General features: G+C 54.3%; 1 protein-coding gene across 3 annotated transcripts; it reads right to left on the bottom strand.

Moving 5' to 3' along the window:
- Positions 1-3,967: 3,967 nt before the first annotated feature.
- Positions 3,968-14,511, bottom strand: CFAP20 (cilia and flagella associated protein 20). Of its 3 annotated transcripts, XM_027465710.3 has the most exons (6): positions 14,252-14,509; positions 8,650-8,729; positions 7,107-7,218; positions 6,545-6,733; positions 5,253-5,363; positions 3,968-4,447 (listed from the first exon to the last, which is right to left on the bottom strand). In XM_027465710.3, exons 1-6 carry the CDS (start codon positions 14,333-14,335, stop codon positions 4,442-4,444), a joined length of 582 nt encoding a protein of 193 aa, XP_027321511.1. In that variant the 5' UTR covers positions 14,336-14,509; the 3' UTR covers positions 3,968-4,441. The 3 variants fall into 3 exon arrangements, with proteins under 3 accessions (XP_027321511.1, XP_071899763.1, XP_071899762.1); XM_072043662.1 differs by lacking the exons at positions 8,650-8,729; positions 14,252-14,509 and adding an exon at positions 8,185-8,506; XM_072043661.1 differs by lacking the exon at positions 3,968-4,447 and having other exon boundaries at positions 5,244-5,363; positions 14,252-14,511.
- Between the last annotated feature and the right edge of the window lie 5,008 nt (positions 14,512-19,519).

Genomic DNA, 19,519 nt, shown 5'->3' on the forward strand with positions numbered 1-19,519 from the left:
GAGGCAGCGCCGGAGGTCGGCACAGCCGCAGCTCCCAGGGCGGGTGTGTTTCCCACGGCAGCTGTGCTCCCCCGGGGGTGCTGAGGATTTGTAAGGGAGCAGGGTGCAGGGGGAGCCCAGCACCTGGCACCCCGAGATGCCCTGGAGCTGGCTGAGGATGCCCGTCCTCTTCTGTAGGTGGCCCTGCCTCAGCCAGGGGCAGCTCCTCGCTGTGGGACAGGGGCAGCAGCGGAGGACGAGGCCTGGGAGCAGGCTGAGAGGGGAAGGAGCCGTGTGGGAACAGGGGCTGGGGCTGTCCTGTGTAGGCCAGCTGGGACGTCACTTCCCACCCCCAGTTTTCCCCGGATGCTGCAGCGGAGCTGGTGCCAGGAGCCCGGGGCCATCTGGAAACGCTTGCTGACAGCAGCCAGGGACCTGCCAGAGACAACCTCCAGCATTTCGGCAGGGCTCAGGCTCCTCGCTGCTGGCTCCTGCTCTGCCCTGCATAACCCCAGTGGGGGCTGCGCCCCTCCAGCCATGAGACAAGCCCCTCAGGGCACCCCCGGATGCCCTTCAGCCCCAGCGAGGGCCCGGTCAAAGCCCAGCACCTTGCCTGTCCCAGCAGCTTCCCATGGCTCGCGTGGAGTCCCGCTCAGCTGAGCCCTGCCAGGATACACCCCCACTGGGCAGTCCCAGCTTCCCAAAATAGCCTGGAGAAGCCCAACCTGGAAAAGACCCGCAACTCAGCGTCCTCTGGGATGGGGCCCCCACAGCTCTGCGCCGCGGAGGGGCAGGAGGTGACGCAGGGCTGGCAATAAGGCTGTCCTCAGCTGTCCTGCACCCACATCGCCCTGCCGCAATGCCCTGGGAGCTCAGGCAGGACCAGAAGCTGTGGCTGCAGGACGCAGAGCAGGGTGGCTGCTCCTGCCCCGTTCCACTTCCCAGCTGGGGGCTGGGGACAGTGGGGGCCACCTCTGCAGCCATGAGGAGCCCCAGCATGGCCAGCAGCACCCAGAGCGACTCCATGCAGCACCCACTGCCCCAGGGAGGGAGCACTTGCTTCTGCCTGCTCAGCGTTGTCACAGGGGCTGATGTGCTTCCTCCTCTGCAGCAGGAGCCTCCACCCTCCTCTTCCTCTGCAGAGCTGGGGCAGGGATCCCTGCGTGCTGCAGGGAGAGGACCCGGAAAGCAGAGAGGAAGCTGGGCTCAGCGTAGAGGAAGAGCCGGGGCCAGGACACGCCAAGCACTGACAGCCTGCCTCAAGGCCAGAGGAAATGCTGCTGCAGGAGGACGGAGGGAAGAGCTGTGGAGTCAAGGGAATCGTGGAAAGCCACTTGCGATGATCATAGCACACCGTGAGGAAGGGCTGTGGCTCGGGATGCTACCTGGGCAGGGGCACACGGTGGTGCTAAGGTGGCTCTGCCAGAAGAATGCCAGAGCCTTCATCTCACAGGGAGGAACGTCGCCATAGGGGCAACACACAAGGTGACAGCAAAGCAGACAGGCTGCAGCTTTGTTTCAGCACAACTTCACATCCATCATCTTCTCACCTCCAGCAACACCAAGGCTTTCCCCACCTGGTACCAGGGGGAGCTGTCAGGGCACGCAGCTTTCCCCCATCCAAATAAAATCTTGCTTGGTGCAGCTCACCGGGGAAGCGCTCAGTCCCCTCCTGCACATGGCAGGAAGGCCACCTCCCACCGTGTGCAGAAGTGGCAAAAGCCCCCAGTACGGCCATTCATTTTTCCTGGGCAGTATCCAATGGCAAAACTTAAGATAAATATTTCCCTTGCCTCCAGCACCACCCAACCCACACTGGACAACAGCTGCAGAGGATTAGCATCATGCTGGAGGTATAATCCCTCTGTAGGGAAGGCAATATTTAGCAGAAGACATCCAGGAAGATACAGAAAGGGAGGCAAAAAGGGCAAGAATATGAGTTTGGCCCAGATCTTCTTGATTCCTGGATATCACCTCCATGATCAGAAGCAGCCATCCATGGGGCAGGCTGACGTTTGTGGACCTGCATCCCTCCTGCATCCACTCTTCCCACGTAGGGGGATATTGCATCCCAGCTGGGCCAAGAGCCTTAACCCAAGCAGTAAAAAGCTGTACCCTTCATCACAGGAGCCTTGCTAATGCACATCTACTCTAGAAAGTGACTACTGATGCGATTCCTGTGGTATTTTGGCCTGTCTGCCAGCAGCATCCTCTTCTGCTGTGTGGAGGGGAAAGAACATCCCAACTTTCCTTGCCTTCAGAACAATGGGATAGTTAAAGTTCCAATGGGAGAGCAGGATTAAAATAGGATGATTCTTGAACTGCACTCCATGAACCCACCGCAATCTGCCCCTACAGGAAAGGGACAGCATCTGATGATGCTCCACCTCGTCCAGCATATAAACAGGAAGATTCAGTATTCTCCTTCATATTAAAAATATATACACAGAGCCCACATAGATATAAGGGCTTGTGGCTAGGAGTTCATTCCGGTGAACTCGCTGGCACAGCTCCTAGAGACCGCACAGGAACTGGCAGCAGGGCCCATCACATCCCTCTGCGGAGGCAGCCAGCTCGGGGACCCGGGGAGCAAATGTGCTCCTGAGCAAGACCCTGTGGGAAGGGATGCTTTAAGGATGCTTTACCTCATCAGGGTTTGATGGATTCCCTCAGCAGCTGACTACCTTGCTCCCGCAGGCCTGGTGAGCTTTGCAAACCCATCAGGAAAGCCCAGCCATAGACTTCGTTCAGACTGATCCTTGGCACCCGGTGCAGCCCGACTCCACTTGACAAAGCTCAAATCCGGCCAAGCCACAACAGACATCAAAGCAAGACGGATGGTGCCTTCCCACCTGGGCTTCCTTGCCGTGGCTCCTTGGAACTACCAAGCTGTCCAACTGCTCTAAAAGTTAAAGATTTTCACCTTAAAGCCTTCAGCACCGACTGGCAGTGTAGGGTCAGTACTTCCCTTTCAAATCATGGCAGCTTCAAGGTGCACGTAAAGCAAATGCATTATAGGTGACCCACGGGGAGCCCATGTCAAGGAGCAGCTGTGTACCCTCAGTCAGCAATGTCCAGCCCTTAAACCAGCTGGATTGAACGCAGAATCTGGTGCAGATTCAAGGCAGATGTCCCCCAGCACACTCTCCTCCCATGGACACCAGCTTTGTTTTACAGGACAATGATGTATGGGGAAGTTTTCCCAATTTGCTGCACAGCCCAGAACCAGGGAGGGACCAGAACCAGCCCATGGTACCCACCAGCCCAAGGAGCTGCTGGGGCTTGGCCCCGGGGAGGAAAGACACCAGATTCTCCCAGACTTTCTCCGTTACTGGTAGAGGTTTGCAGCCTCCTCTCAGTATGCCTTTCCACAACAAAGGCAAATTGGTCTGAGACAGGGAAGGGCAGCTTCAGAACAGGAAAAGACTTCCGCTTCTGTTCGCTTCTGTTCTGCTGCTTTGCTAAACCTCCCCTTTGATCCCCAGGGAAAGGAACAATTTGGCAGTTGGAAGGCTATTGTGTGCCTTTTGCTATAAGTAGCTGCTAAATGCCTGGCTGAGAGCAGGATTGAGTTGTTTAACTACACAGCTATCAGAGCTGTGCCCGTTTAACAAGCAGGTAAGAACAATTTGTCACTGCTGGGAAAATGGTTTCAAATAAGCAGGGAATGAAAAACCCATTTCCATGTACCAAAAGTGAAAACTACGGGTTTTGTCACAGGTCAGTTATCCCCAGTTCTTGAATTGGAATAAGCTACTGTGTATAGCAGATCTTGTCTCTTCTACTGAAACCTTGTCATTTTTCCTCTCTCCAGATTATCGTTGTCCACATCTGTGCTGACCTTTAAAAAGTGAGGCTGCCAATCAAAGACAAATTCAGAGACAAATCCTAACATTTAAATTCCTAAAGAAACTCCTCAGCACTTTCCGCAGTGCTAACACATGGAAATTAAAAGTCCCACCAAAGGAGGAAGATGCCAGGAGAAGACTTACAAACAACCAAAGTCATATGTTTAATAATTTTCCAAGAGCGAGTATTACATCCATACTTAGAGCATATATAAAATAAGAGATGGAAAACAAGGAAAGAAAAGATAAAGTTGGTGTCTTCAAGAGGGCACACTTAACCCTGTAATTCCTGCTGAATCCCTTATTCGAAGGGACTGTGGCCACTTTGAGCAACCTTTGTGCAACGTGAAGTCAGGTACTATGCCGCTTGCAGTGTGTAGGCTCAGCACTTTAGGAACAGTTAGGAAAACTGATTCTGTTCAACTCGCACACCAACAACATAGCCCCAGACCTGTTACATGGTTAATTGTGTCCTGTCTAGAAGAGGGATACCAGATGAATCAAAGCTACCCTAGACAAGGTGAGCCGATCGAAAACTTTGCTTCAGCAGGGCCTCCTCTTCCACCTGCTTGTGTTGATCCCAAATATTTCTCGCATCTCTTCTGAACGTGGTGTTATTGCTGGACAGAGCAGGGAATAGAAAGGAGATGCTTAGCAGGACACTAAACATACAAGTAACACCGAGACTGTACTGGGAGGGCTCAGAGTTCCTTGGACAGCCCAGAAGGCAGTGATAGATTCCTCAGAGGTATTGCCTACTGTTAACACTGCCTCCATCTTCCACTAAGATCGGTGCCCAAGATCCTTGAGGTTCTGCCAAGGAATCTTCCCTGCTAAAACAAGCATCTGCACTGGGACAGCCTGGCCCTGGCAAAGGAGGTGCTTCTCTGCAGAGCCTCAAAACTGCTGCTAGTACACCAGGGGCTCCTGTCCTGTCACTGCGAGCGCAGAGCTCAGCATCTCCTCCTGCTGGACAGCCACAGGCCTGCCTGTCCCCTGCCCACCCCCTGCCCACCCCGCAGCCCCACCACCCTGGGAAGACCAGGGCGGAGCTGCAGCGAGCTGCGAATAGCAAAGGCACCGTGCTGAGTCACGGGGGAAAGCTAAAGAGAGATGCTGGGAGGCTGCCACTCTGCCCAGCGTCCTTCAACACGAACAGAAAGGACGCGGGGAGCAGCTGCACAGTTCTCTCCACTCCTAGATGGGAATGACAACTTCCCTGTGCTTTGGCAGGAAAGCCACTCAGCAAGCCGCCAGACAGACTGCTCATCCTGGAAACAAAGAGGGTGCTCCTTGGCCATAGGCCAAGACTGGTGACAACTCTGCTGTTGGAATAAATTCTGGATTGTACAGGCAGCAGGGAAAGGATTAACACTAGCCTGGCCCCGCTGCTGCTGCTGCCCTCCTTGCCCATAGCTAGCTCACCTTGGCCTTGTTCTGGACAGGCAGATACAGCTTGAACTCAGCTGGGAGCTCATCCTCAGAGTACAGCCGGTCAGAGAAGTACACCCGTCGGATGCGACAGTTGGCGTGTATCTGAGAGTCAAAGGAAAGAGAGTGAGTCCTTTTTCCTCCACATCCAGCTCTGCAGTCACGCAGCAGTGTAGATTGCTTGGCTCAGCAGCCTGCACCCCCGCTAAGTCCTTCCATCTTGCCCATTGCTGCTAGATGCTCTGTCTCTCCTGCCCAGCACCCCCAGTACTTTCCCCCTAGCAGCTCCACTCTTCCCCACACTACAGGTATGGGGACAACAAGCCACAGCATGACAGCTCTTCTTACTGTTGTGGGGACCAAACACTAACCAGTCCGCCAACATCCTGCCTTGTTTTGCAAGGAAGGAGACCTATTTTGGCTACTCACTGTAAGTGTCCTGGCCTAAGCCTTCTCAGGAGGCCTCACCAACTCTGAATCTAGCAGAACATAAGAGAAAAAACATTGGCCCACACCCTCTGCTTTGCGTTAGCTGCTCTTGAGACAGCCTAAGTCACTGGAGAGAAGCATGACCAACCTCCAGCACCTCTACCAACCAAGATCTGTCTTAGCTGCTTCATAGCAAAGAGTTCTTTGCTGCGAACCCACCTCTGCTTCTCCACAGGTATCAGCAATAGCCAGGAGGACAACTCTCAACCTGCTGCATTTTTAACACTCCCTCTCTAGGGCCAAGCTGAGGTCATGAATGGGATTGTCCGGTCTGTGCTGCCTCCACTACCAGCTGGAGTCACTCCAGTCTCCCTTGTGGGTATGTGGGAAGCCAGACATTTCCCAGGTAGGCTGTTTGCTGATCTCAGGGTAACCCCACAAGGAACCTCAGCAGTCTCCCCCATCATACTAAGGAACAGGCGTGCTCAAAATAACACATGCCACTGGACACAGTAAATATGGACAGTACAGCAGCACACAGCTAATTCCAAGCTAGCATCCACCCAGGACATATGGCACACTGCAGAGAGCTTGAGGTGGGCTGTGACTCTTGACACAAGCAAGAGAAACAAGATGGAAACGGGCTCCTTCATCCCTGTCTAGCCTGGTGACATGAGGCAGCATCAAGACCTCCACAATCTCAGTCAGGCCTTTGCTCTTCCAGCTCGGCAAAGAGCTGGACTGGCAGAGGAACCAGCTGGGGCTAAGCCTGGATTCCCAATCTCCAGCAAGGCTGTCCCAGCCAGCATGAAGACTAACAGGTTGGCTCCTGTGGGTAGGACATTGCTGCTGCTTACCTGAACTCTGAGGGTCTCAATGTAATTTGTCCCGTAGGCCCGACGTGTGAAGTCTGAGAGGTTGAACTGGATTTGGTTCCAGCCGTCGTCCAGCCGCATGGGCATGGTGCAGATGAAGGGCTTCACCCGAGTTGTGCTCTGGTAGTTGCTTGCCCGGAAACGTCGGCGTACGTTCTTGTCATCCAGCACCTGGGGCAACGAAGAAAGGCTGCTGAGCCTGGTGACAGAGGCCTCCAGCTTCCGAGGCAGCACCTGCTCTAGATTCAGGCTCCCCTTGTCTCTGAGATGGGGCTCTCCTACTCTCACTTCCTCATTTTGCAGCACAAGTATTTTTAACAGCAAACAGACCCACTTTCGGGAATAGCTGCTATGTCATGCTTGTAAGCTGACTGATGAGCTTGACAAGGGGAGCTTGTGACTGCTCGCAGAAGACCCAGTACAGCCGTGATAGCACGGCTTTGGGGACCACGTGTGGCTAGGGTCAAAGTCCCAGTAACAGTGCAGGCCCCATGGAAGCTTCCTCACTAGTCCCTGACAGGCCTCCCCACTCTGCCCTCCTCACCTGCACTTCAAAAGTGAAGTATTTCTTCAGGTTCTTGATGATCATCACGAGGAAAGGTAGTTTGATGCCCAGGGTCTTCTTGGGATCAGCAGGGCATGTGATGTATGTGGTACTAAGGGGGACAGAAAAATGCTTTAGGATCTCACATGGCACAAAGTACACAGTCCCAAGGCTTTCCCTTGATCTAACACAATCTTGGAAGGCAGGCAGGAAGAGAGAGCTGTGACCTTAAAATCTCAGCAACAATCGGGACTTTCTGTAACAGGAGGGAGAGTTTCAGAGGTAAGCTGCAGGGAGAACAAACCAAAGGCCCAAAGATGGCATTTCAAACCCCGCTTTTCCCATCCAGGGTGGGAAACACCTCCTCGAATGGCTTCACCTCCCTCATTTCACAGCAATGTCAGCACTGTTTCTTAACACAGCCTCCTCACCCGAGCAGGTAGAGCTCCCCAGAGCAGGGCAGGAGCCCTGCACGCTGTATATAGCTGGGAGGACAGAGGTCACAAGCCCTCCAAGCAGACGTCATGCCTGGCAAGCTCTGTATCAACACAGCCCGGGAGGAAGAGCAGCGCAGCCTGCAGGAGATGGGCTCTGCTCCCTTATAAGGAGCACCCTGCTCCAAAAAGGCCCCGGGCTGCGGCCACGCGGAGCCGCTGACGGAGGAGCCCGCGTCCTCCTCTCCACTTGGTGGGGACAAGGTGGCTAAACGAAGTGACATCTGCCCTATAAATCTCCCTGTGACCCTCCTTTCTGCTGTCAGGAGTGGCTGTCACACGTGCAAAGCAGCAGGGCAGGCCTCAGGCAGTAACGATACAGAAGGCAGAGGGCTGATTTGCTGCCTTCTCTGTATCTGGTACTGAGCGGGAGCCAGGTACCAAATGCATCACTTTTTTCCCACGTGATGGAAAAATAAAAGGACTCTCCCTTCAGTCCCACTGAGGATGACAGGGAATTCCACCAGTATATCCAGGAAGAGGTCACTGCATTGCACCTCTCCTAACAGAAAAGGCTGAGAGCTGGGTCTGCTCAGCCTGGAGAAGAGGAGGCTCGGGGGGATCTCATCAGTGTCTGTAAATACCTGAAGGGAGGGTGCAGAGAGGACAGAGCCAGGCTATTTCCAGTGGTGCCCAGTGCCAGGACAAGAAGCAATGGGGACAAACTGGAGCACAGGAGGTTCCTTCTGAACTTCAGCAAGCATTTTTGTGCTGTGCAGGTGATGGGGCACTGGCACAGGTTGCCCAGAGAGGTTGTTGAGTCTCCCTCCTTGGAGGTCTTCATAATCCATCTGACACGGTGTTGGGATCAGGGGCTTGGACCAGATGACCTCCAGAGGTCCCTGTCAGCCTCACCCTCCGTGATTCTCAGAGGCATAGCACACTGCCAGAGAGGCAGCAGCGATCTGACCCCAGATCATTTCCTTCAGTTTATGGACAAAGAGACCACGGCAGAACCTGGAGAAATGTCTGCTGGGCACCGACATCTTTCACTCAGCTCCAGGACCAAGCCCCCAGGGCACGCTAGGGCAGAAGCAGCCCTCTCCTACCTGACATTAGTTCCTTCAATCTCCAGCACCAGTGACTGGATGTCATTATCGGTGATTCGTTTGATATGGCCGTTGCGCACCTGAAAGAGAAGCGGGTCAGACATCATTCAAGAGGGAAATCAAGGGACACATGGACAAGGGGAAAAAGGCCCTGGGAAGGCCCCTCTATATTCCCTTGGCTCCTGCTGCCCTGGACATCTCTGTTTCCAAGATTTGATCACCCCCCCAGAGTGCCAGGCCTCCAAGGCAGGGTCTGTGGCTGCACAAAGACTGAGTGCAAGACATGAATTTGTTCACCCACGCTACAGCGAGCACAAGTGACTCAAGTCTCATGTAAAACGCCCAAACAAACAAACGGAACAACGTCAGAGCAAGAGCAATCCACAGGGCGATAAGGGGTGAAAGCAAGCATGGGCAGCAGCACAGAGGCAAGCAAAGGGAGCGCCCAGCAGCCACCACAGGGCCCCAGCCTGTTGCTGGGCACAGCTGGCTGTCCCTGTGGAAATGCAGGACCAGGCGTGGGACTGCTTCAAGCTCTTCACAAACAGAGCACACCAGCACAGAGCCACTCTCTGCTCTGCTGAGGGGCACAGCCAGCTCCCCACGGAGCTCAGGAAGGCCAGGCAGGGACCAGGAGCCAACATACTTTTATTTTTCTGCACAAGCAAGATCGCTGAATCCCAGGGTCTGAGGATTTATTTCCTTAACGAGGCAGCTCTCTTCCCGTCAAATTAATCTCAATTTAAAAGGCACTTTTGCTAATTAAGCCTTCCTCAATGCTCGATCAGCAAATTGCATCTCCTTCCAATTTCACAAATTAATTCCTTCAGCACCTATCACCGCTAATGTTCGGGACACATTAAACTCTTAATGGGATGGCTCCAGTCAGGAGCCACAGAATGATTTACAAGCTTGGCCATTTACCTTCCAAGTTCATTTCCTCATAGGGACCTACCTGGGGGATGTCGCACACGCTGCTGGAAGAAAGAGGAGCGCCGAAGCAGCCCACCTCCCTGCCTGGCTCACAGCAACCACGAAGTGGTTTCACAAAACCTCAGCCTGGGTCACCCAGCCCCTGCCGCTAAGTGCAGCTTGGCCAGCCAGACTGCTCGTAACCCTGCTCCAGGCTTCCAGAAAGCATTAAGCTCAGAGAGAGGATCCTCATAGGACAATTGTATCAAAACCTCTGCATCAAATGCACCACCTGGGGGTTTATAACTCTGTTCTGGAAAAAACAACCACACAAGATCTGGCCTCCACGCCTTTTTCCACTCTCTCCCTGACCTGAGCCAGCAACTTTTTTTCCCCCCTAAATCACCAGCCCAGCAGAAGCCCCATGTACCTGTCTCTATAAGCAATAACTAGCATAAAGGAAATTAAGCCCTGTAACCCAGAGGGGTGTAGCACGCTGACTGAACACCAGGAAATAACCCTGCCCAGGCGCGACACAGCACCATGGAACAAAGGCTGTGCAGGACAGCTGGCACCAGGGGCAGCCGATGGCTCCGTGCACAGGAGGGTTCGAGCTTGGACTTCTCCGGGAAGGACAGTAACAGGGAACAGCTGAACAGGCTTAATCTGATTACTCAGCAGTGCTCCTGTCTGCCACCAGGTTGCCTCCCTTAGCCTGCGGAAGGCTTCCCTTCCCCAGATTAGAGACAAGGAAAAGAAGCGACTCTTCTTCCTCAGCACGGCCAGAAAGAGGATGAAAAGAAACAAGAAAGAGAGGAGATACTCCCAGCAGTGGCTCTGCAATAGCCCCCATCCCGAGGGGCTTTCCTCTACCTCACAGTGAGGCAGAAAGGTCTAATTTCAGAAATTTTAGAAAGATACACACAACACCCCACGTCTCTACTCGGCTACTATTTTCCAGCTGCCTTCAGTCTAAAAAGGTGGATTTTTGGAGCTGGTAGAAAGGGAAGTAGCCTTCTTAGAATAGAAAACTCCTTCAAATTTCCTCTGAATTGGGATAACCACGAAGTTATGCGCTGTCTAAGGACAAGCTGAAAAAGCTCATTTCAAAGACGTGTATCCCAAACCTCTCAGGGCTTAAAGGGAGCAGCAGCTCCAGACAATTCATGTCTCCTAACACAGGAATCCCCTACAGCTCTCACTGCTGCTAGCCACGCTCAGCCAAGGTAACAAAGGCCAGAGGAAAGCAAACCAGAGCGGCACGGCCCAAGGCCGACCTCTGGAGGTTTGCCCCCGAACTGCTGCCATCACCAGATGATGATGATAGGCTGGTGTGAGGCTGGAGCCACAGCACAGCTGTGAAACACGGCTGGTGCCATCACCATCACCCACGGCAGGCGAGGAGAGGCAGCAGGACAAGAGGCAGGAGCAGACAGAGGCTATCTGCATCCTGCTGGCAGAACACTCGTTTGATACTCAGATGGGTATCGAATGCATCCTCCCAGCAGCATTTGAAATTGCCATGATATTCTGCCTCAATTTGCCAGCAGAACACATGGAAAGTCAGCACAAGGACTGATAGGTCCGATAAGCTCCACCAAGCCGTTCCCCTTGGCTCTGCAGAAAAGCATCAGCGGGTCTCCTGGAGACCGGCAAGCGCGTCTCCACACGCTGGCTGAGGGACGAGGGTGGCAGGACGCTGCGGGGACAAACAGAGGGCTCTGAACTCCACACAAAAGGCAAACAGAAGCCCTCTCTCTCACAGATGGGTCTCCAGGAGAGGCTCAGCAGCAAAGGAAGGCCAGAGAAGGGAGCACCACAGGGCAGTTGCTGCAATCCTGCTGAGGACCAGCTGTGGTGGTACTGCCTGAGGGCCCTGGGGCAGGATGCTGGTGGTTTGGAGGGATGGGGCCTGGCAGGTCTCACTGCCAGGGCCTGCCCAGAGCTTATACGCTGTGGGGAAAAGGGGGAGGAGGGCAGGACTGTATCTGGCCCCGCAGAGGGACACTATGGACTCCCATGTGGCACAGCAAGGCTCTTAGTGCCCTGCTTCAGTCTCTTGACAAATGAAGACGCCTTCACGTCCTACTGCCTCCAGCAAGGCAAGTGGTGTGTGTCCTACAAAGGCCAGACAAGACATGCTTGACATGCTTTCCCCATGTCACAAAGGCTTGAGATTCCCCACGTTTTTCACTGGGTGGATGGGGGGGGACAGAATCACCATCTGCTGGTAATTTTGCAGAGACACAAAGACCACATGAGGATGTGTGGGGTGGGAGGCAAGCCCAGCAGCGGCAGAAGAGGGCTGAAGTGCCAGCGGAGCACCACCACGCTGCAGGGACCATGGCTCAGGGGGAGCTGGTGGCGATTCTTCTCCCTAACACACGTAGACCTCAGACAGACACTGCAACGGGCCGCTCCCTGCAGGGACACGCTTTTGCTGCTGGCTTGATCCACACCAGCCAAGAAACAGCCTCGCTCAACTTACACAGCACAGATCCTTGAATCAGAGACTAGCCTGAGATGGAAAGGCCCCCAGAGACTCAGTGGAGGCCAACTCCTGGCTCCACACACGACCAGCTAAAAATCACACCCTATGTCTGCAGATCAGATTGTATGTTAAAGTGCTGTGCAAACGCTTCTTGAACACCAACAGGCTTGGGTACCGTGACCACTTCCCTGGGGAGCCTGTCCCAGTGCCCAAACCCAGCACAGTGCAGAACCTTTCCCTCACACCCAGCCTGGCCCTGTTGTTCCCTCAGGTCCTGTCGCTGTTCCCAGAGAGTAGAGCTCAGCACCTGCCCCTCCGCTCCCTGTGAGGGAGCTGCAGGCCACCATGAGGCCTCCCCTCAACCTGCTTTGCTCTGGACTGAACAAACCAAGGCACCTCAGCTGCTCCTTAAGTGTCACACCCTCCACACCCTATGCTCTCTCTGTAGCCCTCCTCTGGATGCTCTCTGATAGTTATATGTGCTTATACTTTGGTGCCCAAACCTGCATGCAATGCTCGAGGTGAGGCCGCAGCGGTGCGGAGCAGCACAGGACAATTCCTTCCCTCACCAGCCAGCAGTGCTGTGCCCAAGGCACCTCAGGACACGGCTGGGCTTTTTGGCTGCCAGGGCACACTGCTGGCTCGTCTTCATTGATGTAGCATCAGTTACCATCAATATTTCTTCCCTTCCCGATGCCCCAGCCCCAAATAACCCTCTCCAGTAGAAATGCCAGAGCTGTAAGATTCCTGGGATGTCTGTGTTTGGACAGATCAGCATTTCCCCATGAATAAAAAACTGGAAAAACCCTCACAACTTTTGATCATGTACTCACTTCAGGCCTGCTCACTTCTCCAACCCAGACTGTGGTTGCAGTCACTATGCTTGCCTGCTGTGAAAGCACCCAGCCCAGCAGCAGACAGCCCGGGTACAGGCTCTGTCCACGTGCCTCCAGCACACCAGCAGACACGGTGCCCCACCACCAAGCACACGCTGCCTGAACCAGGCACTGCTTGCTCGCTGCTGTGGACCTGGTGACTCCTGCATCAAGCCAGGGAGGCTTCCTCAGCAGAATGGCAGCACCAGACCACCAATGGCACTTCCCTTGGCGTAAACTCACACTGCCCAACAAACAGAACCGCAGCACAACCTGGGGTTCTGGCGTTGCTGTGTAGAGGTGACACCACGCGTGACCTGCGAGGACTCCTCTCTCAGCTCCATCATGCCCAAAGGGCCACCCTTTGCCTCCTGCTGCCGTAAACGCACCGAGGGTGTTAGAACAGCAGTGACGAAGCCGTTACAAACCCATGACCCATTTTAAATGCAAAAGTGAACTGAAAGACTGAATGCACTGACATCCGTAGGTAAAGTCAGGAAACCCAGTCCAGGTTCACCCCACACCTTTGCGAGCAAGGCAGTCTTCACAAGAAGCTCGCCCAAGCCAGAGGTGCTCCCTCAGGACAGAGGCCCAAGCAGGACAAGCTCTCATGTGTGGCTCTGCTGCCCACAGGGTGTAGGGCCGCTGCAACCAGGCGGTGTTAAGGGCTGGCTGCATGCAGGCACCACAGCGGGTGACAAAAAGCAGCCTGCACACACACACACACACACACACACACACACACAGAGGTGCTGCTCTGGCAACAGTGCCGCAAACTCTGCGTTCATCCTCTCCGGCCAGCGTGGCCAGGCCTTGTGGACAAACAGACATTGCTTATGTAAACCCCAAGCTGCACGGACACGGCGGTGCCACCACGCTGGGGGCAGCTCAAGCTGCTGCAGGTCTCCACCACCTCCTCCTCCTCCTCAGAGCAGGGCCAGGCCAGGCTGCTGCGGCTTCACCCAGGCTGGAGGCATGCGGTGTCCCTCTGCCTGCAAGCTGCCGACCCCTTTCCAAACCAGAAGCCCCAGTACAGGCAGATGGGAGCAACCCCGTGCTCCCTACCCCTGGGAGCAGGCTGGGTGGGCTGTGCCCGTCCCCATCCCTCCTGGCAGCCCCCCTGGGGGTCTTTGCTTTTTGCTAAGCCAGCAGAAACCCGCGTTAGGCCGAAACCCGCGTCTGGGAGCGGGGAGGCACCGGGGGGAGGGGGGGTGAATTAGGGCAGGCACCCCGAGAACGGCCGGGGGGAGACGCGACGCGGGGAGGTTGGGAAGGGGGCACCCTCGGCTCGCCCCGTGCCCGCCGCCCCCGCCTCGCCCCGCACCTTCTTGTCCCAGATCTGCAGCGGCTTGCTGCCGATGCTGTAGAGCACCGAGAGGAACCCGCTCTGGAACGTGTTCTTGAACATGGCGGCGGGGCCGGGGCCGCCGCTCCGCGCAGGGCACACAGCAGCAGCAGCAGCGGCTCCACCACCGGCAGCAGCGGCTCCAGAGCCGGGCTCGGGGCCGGGGCCGGTGCCTGGCGCTGCCGGGTGGCGGCGCCGCCGTCCCCCGGGCTCCGCTCCCCGCCCAACGCCGCTTCCGGGGGCGGCGCTGCCGGGGCAACGGAGCCGCGGCCTGGGTTCGGGGCTCGGCGTTCGCCCTGCACGGGGGTGGCGGAGCCCCGGGGCGCTGCCTCCCCTCAGGGGCTGCCGGAGAAGCCTCCTGGCAGCCTGTCCTGGCGGCGTGCCCTCAGGCAGCCCCCCTCGACCCAGCTCTGGGTGCCTCCAGGGATGGGGCGGCCGCTTGTCCTCCAGGCAGCGTGTGGGGTGTGCCGCCCGCATCGCATCACAGAGTCATGGAGTTGTCTGGGTTGGAAGAGACCTCCAGGATCACCCAGTCCAACCTCTGGCCTAACACTGACCAGTCCTCCACTAACCCACATCACTGAGCTCTACATCTAAACCTCTTTTAGAGACCTCCAGGGATGGGGACTCCACCGCTTCCCTGGGCAGCCCGTCCCAATGCCTAATTTCTTTCTGATGTCCCCTCTAAATCCACCTTCTTTTACATTGCCCCTTGTCCTGTCACTGCAGGCTTTTTGTCCTCCTCACAAGTCCCCTTTATTTACCGAAAGGCTGCAACGAGGTCTCCCCGAAGCGTTCTCTTCAGGCTAAACAACCCCAGCTCCTTTCACCTCCCCTCACGGGAGGGGTGCCCCAACGTTTTTGTGGCCCTCTGGACCTGTCCCCACATCGCCCCGTCTTGGTGTGGAAATGGGCTGGGTCGTGTGCTCACCAGACACTTGCCATGAGGCAGACCAGGAGGAAATCCCTCTCTGCCTTTCACCACTGTCTCTGCTTAAGCCAAAATGGTGCCACCACCCTTCACTGATGCTGATGAGCAAAACCCTCTGCAATCGGGATTTATGAAACCACTTGCACATGAGTACATGGGTGGGTAGAGTCCTACCCCTGCAGTGTCTGCTGTCTGGCTGCCAAGGGACCATTTATTTGTTCAGGAAATCTCTGAGGCATAAGGACAAGAGCCAAATCCATTTCATCTTCAGAAGCAATCCTTATCTGAGCACGAGCAAGATGTGTCAGTTTACATTGTATAACCCTATTTTTTCATGCTGTTTACGTACTCCTTTTAAATTGTTATTGCTTTCAGCTCTGGCCTAGCTTCCAGTGGAAAGTGTTATCTGTTGGATTATGTCCATCGTCATGCTCTGAGATAAGGGTGCCATCAACAACTCTTGTGTCTTACTGCATGACTACAAAGAAACATTTTTTGTCTTTTTCTGAACTGGGATAAGATGCGGTGCCTTGCCAATATCAGCGGAGGCTGATGTACAACTTTACTGTTGTGAAAATGCTTTTACATACAGACAGAGCCTTGCACAACTGAAGAGGCTTAACAGGGACAGCTTGAGCTAGAAATTGCATTTTTAAACAGAACTATATTAAAATTTCTACCTGCTGAAATAATGGCTATAGCGTCTACCTGCAATGTACAGACACTAAATAGCGTAACATTTATCATCCTGCATCAGTTTGATAGCTGTGCTGTTTAACTCCAGGGCCCTGGATAGCTGCTGTTGCTAAGAAATACCTCCTCCAAATCCCACTGGAGATCACATCCTTTGCCAGTTGTGCTTGTCTCTCCCTTGGGCCACAAATGCTCCGGCTGTGCCAAATGTACAGTCCCGTGTAGCACCTGGGATAGCAGTGCTTTCTCCTCCGTTTACAATTCCACACTATCAGGCTGTTAATCCTTACACAAGCAAGCAGAGCACATAAAAGCAAGGCATGATTTAGAAATTATCAGCTATACATTGTCAATGGTTTGGAGTACACTGTATACTGCGTGATTAAATAACTTGTTCCCTTAATTAGATAGGAAGAGACAACTGGGACAAATATCCAGCTGTCATTCCTGAACAGCCTGCTCATTCACACGCTCTCCACTTACCATTTTAATGCCGTGTTTTGCTGCAAGGGATGTGCATGGAATATGTTGCAGTTTCAAATTGTCTCTGTTTCTAGGTGAACTCTAAAGAAAAATAATACCTGTCGTCTCTCCTCCTTCCTTAGGGCATGCGCAGGCTGAAGGAGAGGGCAGAAACAAAGATGGCACGTTAATACCATGGGAGGTCAGCACGCATTAACAGCCAAGGCTGGCACTCAGAAAGAGGTCTCTGGGAGATGTATTTTGATGAGACTTGCACGCTGATGTTAGCCACCTGGAAGATCACTAGCAAGGTGCTGCCATTCCTTCCTGCCCCATTCCTCATTCCCAGGGTGCAGAGGAACTGGATTTTGGGGAGCACCCAGAGGAAAAGGCCCCTTTTAAGAGAACAATCTGGTCCAAGAAGTGAGCAGCTCCAAAAATAGTTGTCCACTAAAGCATTTCCTGCCCTTCAGAGTTCCCAGCAATCTGATGCCTTCAGAGGAATAGGATCTTCAGGAAACTCCTGAAATGTTTCTCCTCTGAAGTTTCACATGGCTGGATGCAGTTACTGGAGCCAAACATAGCAGCTCTCTCCAGTATCAGCAAGCCTGTGCTTGTCTTGGGGCACACGCTCTGGAAAAGCAATGACTTCTGCAAGGAGTGCGGGACCCTGGAATCTGTCCAGATGACTTCAGCCATCTCCCCTGGCTTGGATTTTCCTCTGGGAGTGGGACTGGGCTGCTGTAATGAGGAAACCAAAAAGGGAATTAGGAAGGAAATGGACAGCCACAGCATACAGGAAGGCAAGGTGTGTTAGCAGCTTTGGATGCTGAAGGAACCTGGATGAAGGCTGTTGAAGGCTTTGGGCCTCGTGCCGGCTGAACTATGAGCGCTGTAGGAGGAAACAGAGGAAGCTTGGCTGCTGATAAGCAAGGGATCAGAAAAGAAATGGGGAGTGGAGAGGCAGTGTGTGTGGAAGGCAGTGGGCTGGAGCTCTTTGTCAGAGAAAGTCACGTAAGTGGGACATGCCCCCATGGTGGCATTGCAAGGTGCAAGAAGGAACAAAACCTGACTCTGGAGAAACCGGACAAAAAATGAGCCAGCAAAGAAGAGTTTATTTTTGACAAACGACAAGAATAAAAGAAAAAAGGAAAACGCTGGTCACCAAGAGCATCCTTTAGAGACCAACTGCTCTCTAACAGCAGGCAGGCAGCAAGTGGGGATGGGATGCAAGGCCCAGCAGTGTCAGGAGAGGGGCGGATGAGGTGGCAATAGCACTCATATAGAATCATAGACCATCCTGAGTTGGAAGGGACCCACTACGATCAGCAAGGCCAGCTCCTGGCTCCACACAGCACCACTCAGGAGGACCACCACGCTGCAGGGACCACGGCTCAGGGGGAGCTTGTGGTGACTCTTCCCCCTAACACATGCAGACCTCAGTCAGACACTGCAATGGGCTGTTCCTGCAGGGACACGCTTTTTTTTTCAGGGACGTTTTGTCTAGAAGGATACTATAAGAGACAGCTTCAAAAGCTTTGCTGAAAATGAAAAAGTCACATCTCCTGGCTTCTCTTGGTCACCTAGTGGGTAACCTCGTCAGAATCTGCGAAGGGAGAGTGCAGCAAAGATGGAGCCAGGCTCTTTTCAGTGGTGCCCAATGCCAGGACACAGAGGCAATGGGAACAAACTGGAACACGAGAGGTTCCTTCTGAACGTCAGGAGGCACTTCTGTGCTGTACAGGTGATGGAGCACTGGCACAGGTTGCCCAGAGAGGTTGTTGAGTCTCCCTCCTTGGAGATCTTCAAAAACTGTCTGGAGATGGCCCTGGGTACCCTGCTCAAACAGAGGGGTTGGACCAGATGGCCTCCAGAGGTCCCTTTCAACCTTAACTATTCTGTGATTCTGTAAAAGTAAATTAAGTTAATTACGTAGATCAGCACAGCCCCTCACTACCTTGTGTTTGAGGGCTGTCATCAGGAACTGACTCGGCAAGGGATCAAGGATCTGACCTGAACTTACCTGTACTGTTTACACCACGGTTACCTACCGCAGACCATCACGTACACATCCATGTCTGACTCCATGCCAGCACGTGTCCAAACGTGATACAACGAGAAGAGTGGTGGCAGATTTCCACAGCTACTCACAGGCTCCATGCACAGCCCAGCTCCTGAATTCCCACCTCAGCTGCTGCTCAGGGACAGCGCAGAGCAGCACGGTGTGGGCCAGCAGGACCCACGGCTCCCCTTACCCAAACTCTGCTCCTGGGACCCTGGGTCTGACCTTCACACTGAGCCCTGTTTTAGAGGTCTCTTTGGCCTGGGCACCTTCAGTTACTGGGGCATAGCGGAAAAAAACACATGGGGAGTGAAGGAGCGGGGCAAGGCGAGAGAAATGACCAACATATAGTCTGGTCAGAAGGGTGAGACAGGAGTTTCAGGTTCAGAGTTCAAGTTAACAGCCCCCAACACTGGCTCAGAAGTGAAGGCTGCTTGCAGTGGCAGCGCTGAGGGGGAGGAGGAGGAGAGTCTCAGCCCAGGACAGAGGAAGAGAAGGGAGCTCCTGGGGTGCTGAGACAGCCACAAACTAGCCCCATGGGTTGGAAGCAGCGGGTACCAGCATCAGAACCCAGGCTGCCATCCAGACAGGCGCCTCCAGAAGAGTGTGGGGGGCTAAGGAATCTCCTAAAGGTGTCAAATGGCCCCTTCTGCTCTCACACACTGTACTACCACCTCCTCATGCTCTCCTTGCTGAGCCTACCCCTGTAGTCCACAGGGAAAGGCTTTTGCTGCAGGCATCCTTCTGCACAGCTGGTCCTGCCCCACAGGGCTCCCTCCTCACTGAATACTCTTCGTATCCTTCTTTTAAAACATTTATTCAACAATATAGAATTCTTTCCATTGTAATATCGAACTGTCCATCACGGTACATCCCCTGCCACCCCCAGACCTCGGCAGAGACTGGGGCCAGCTGGCTAACCATAGTCCGTCAGAGGCTGGGAAGGGGAACAGCCTGGAGAGTGGAGGTGAGGGAGGAGCGGCTAACCCACACACGCTTGGCACAACCTTCACATTTCCGTGCTTTCTGGGTCAGGAGGAGATCAACAGGGAACCAAAGGCAGAAGAACCTTTTACGCTGGGACAGAAGGGCTGTGTTC

This window comes from Anas platyrhynchos, chromosome 12, assembly GCF_047663525.1.
Source record: "Anas platyrhynchos isolate ZD024472 breed Pekin duck chromosome 12, IASCAAS_PekinDuck_T2T, whole genome shotgun sequence".
Taxonomy (NCBI): domain Eukaryota; kingdom Metazoa; phylum Chordata; class Aves; order Anseriformes; family Anatidae; genus Anas; species Anas platyrhynchos.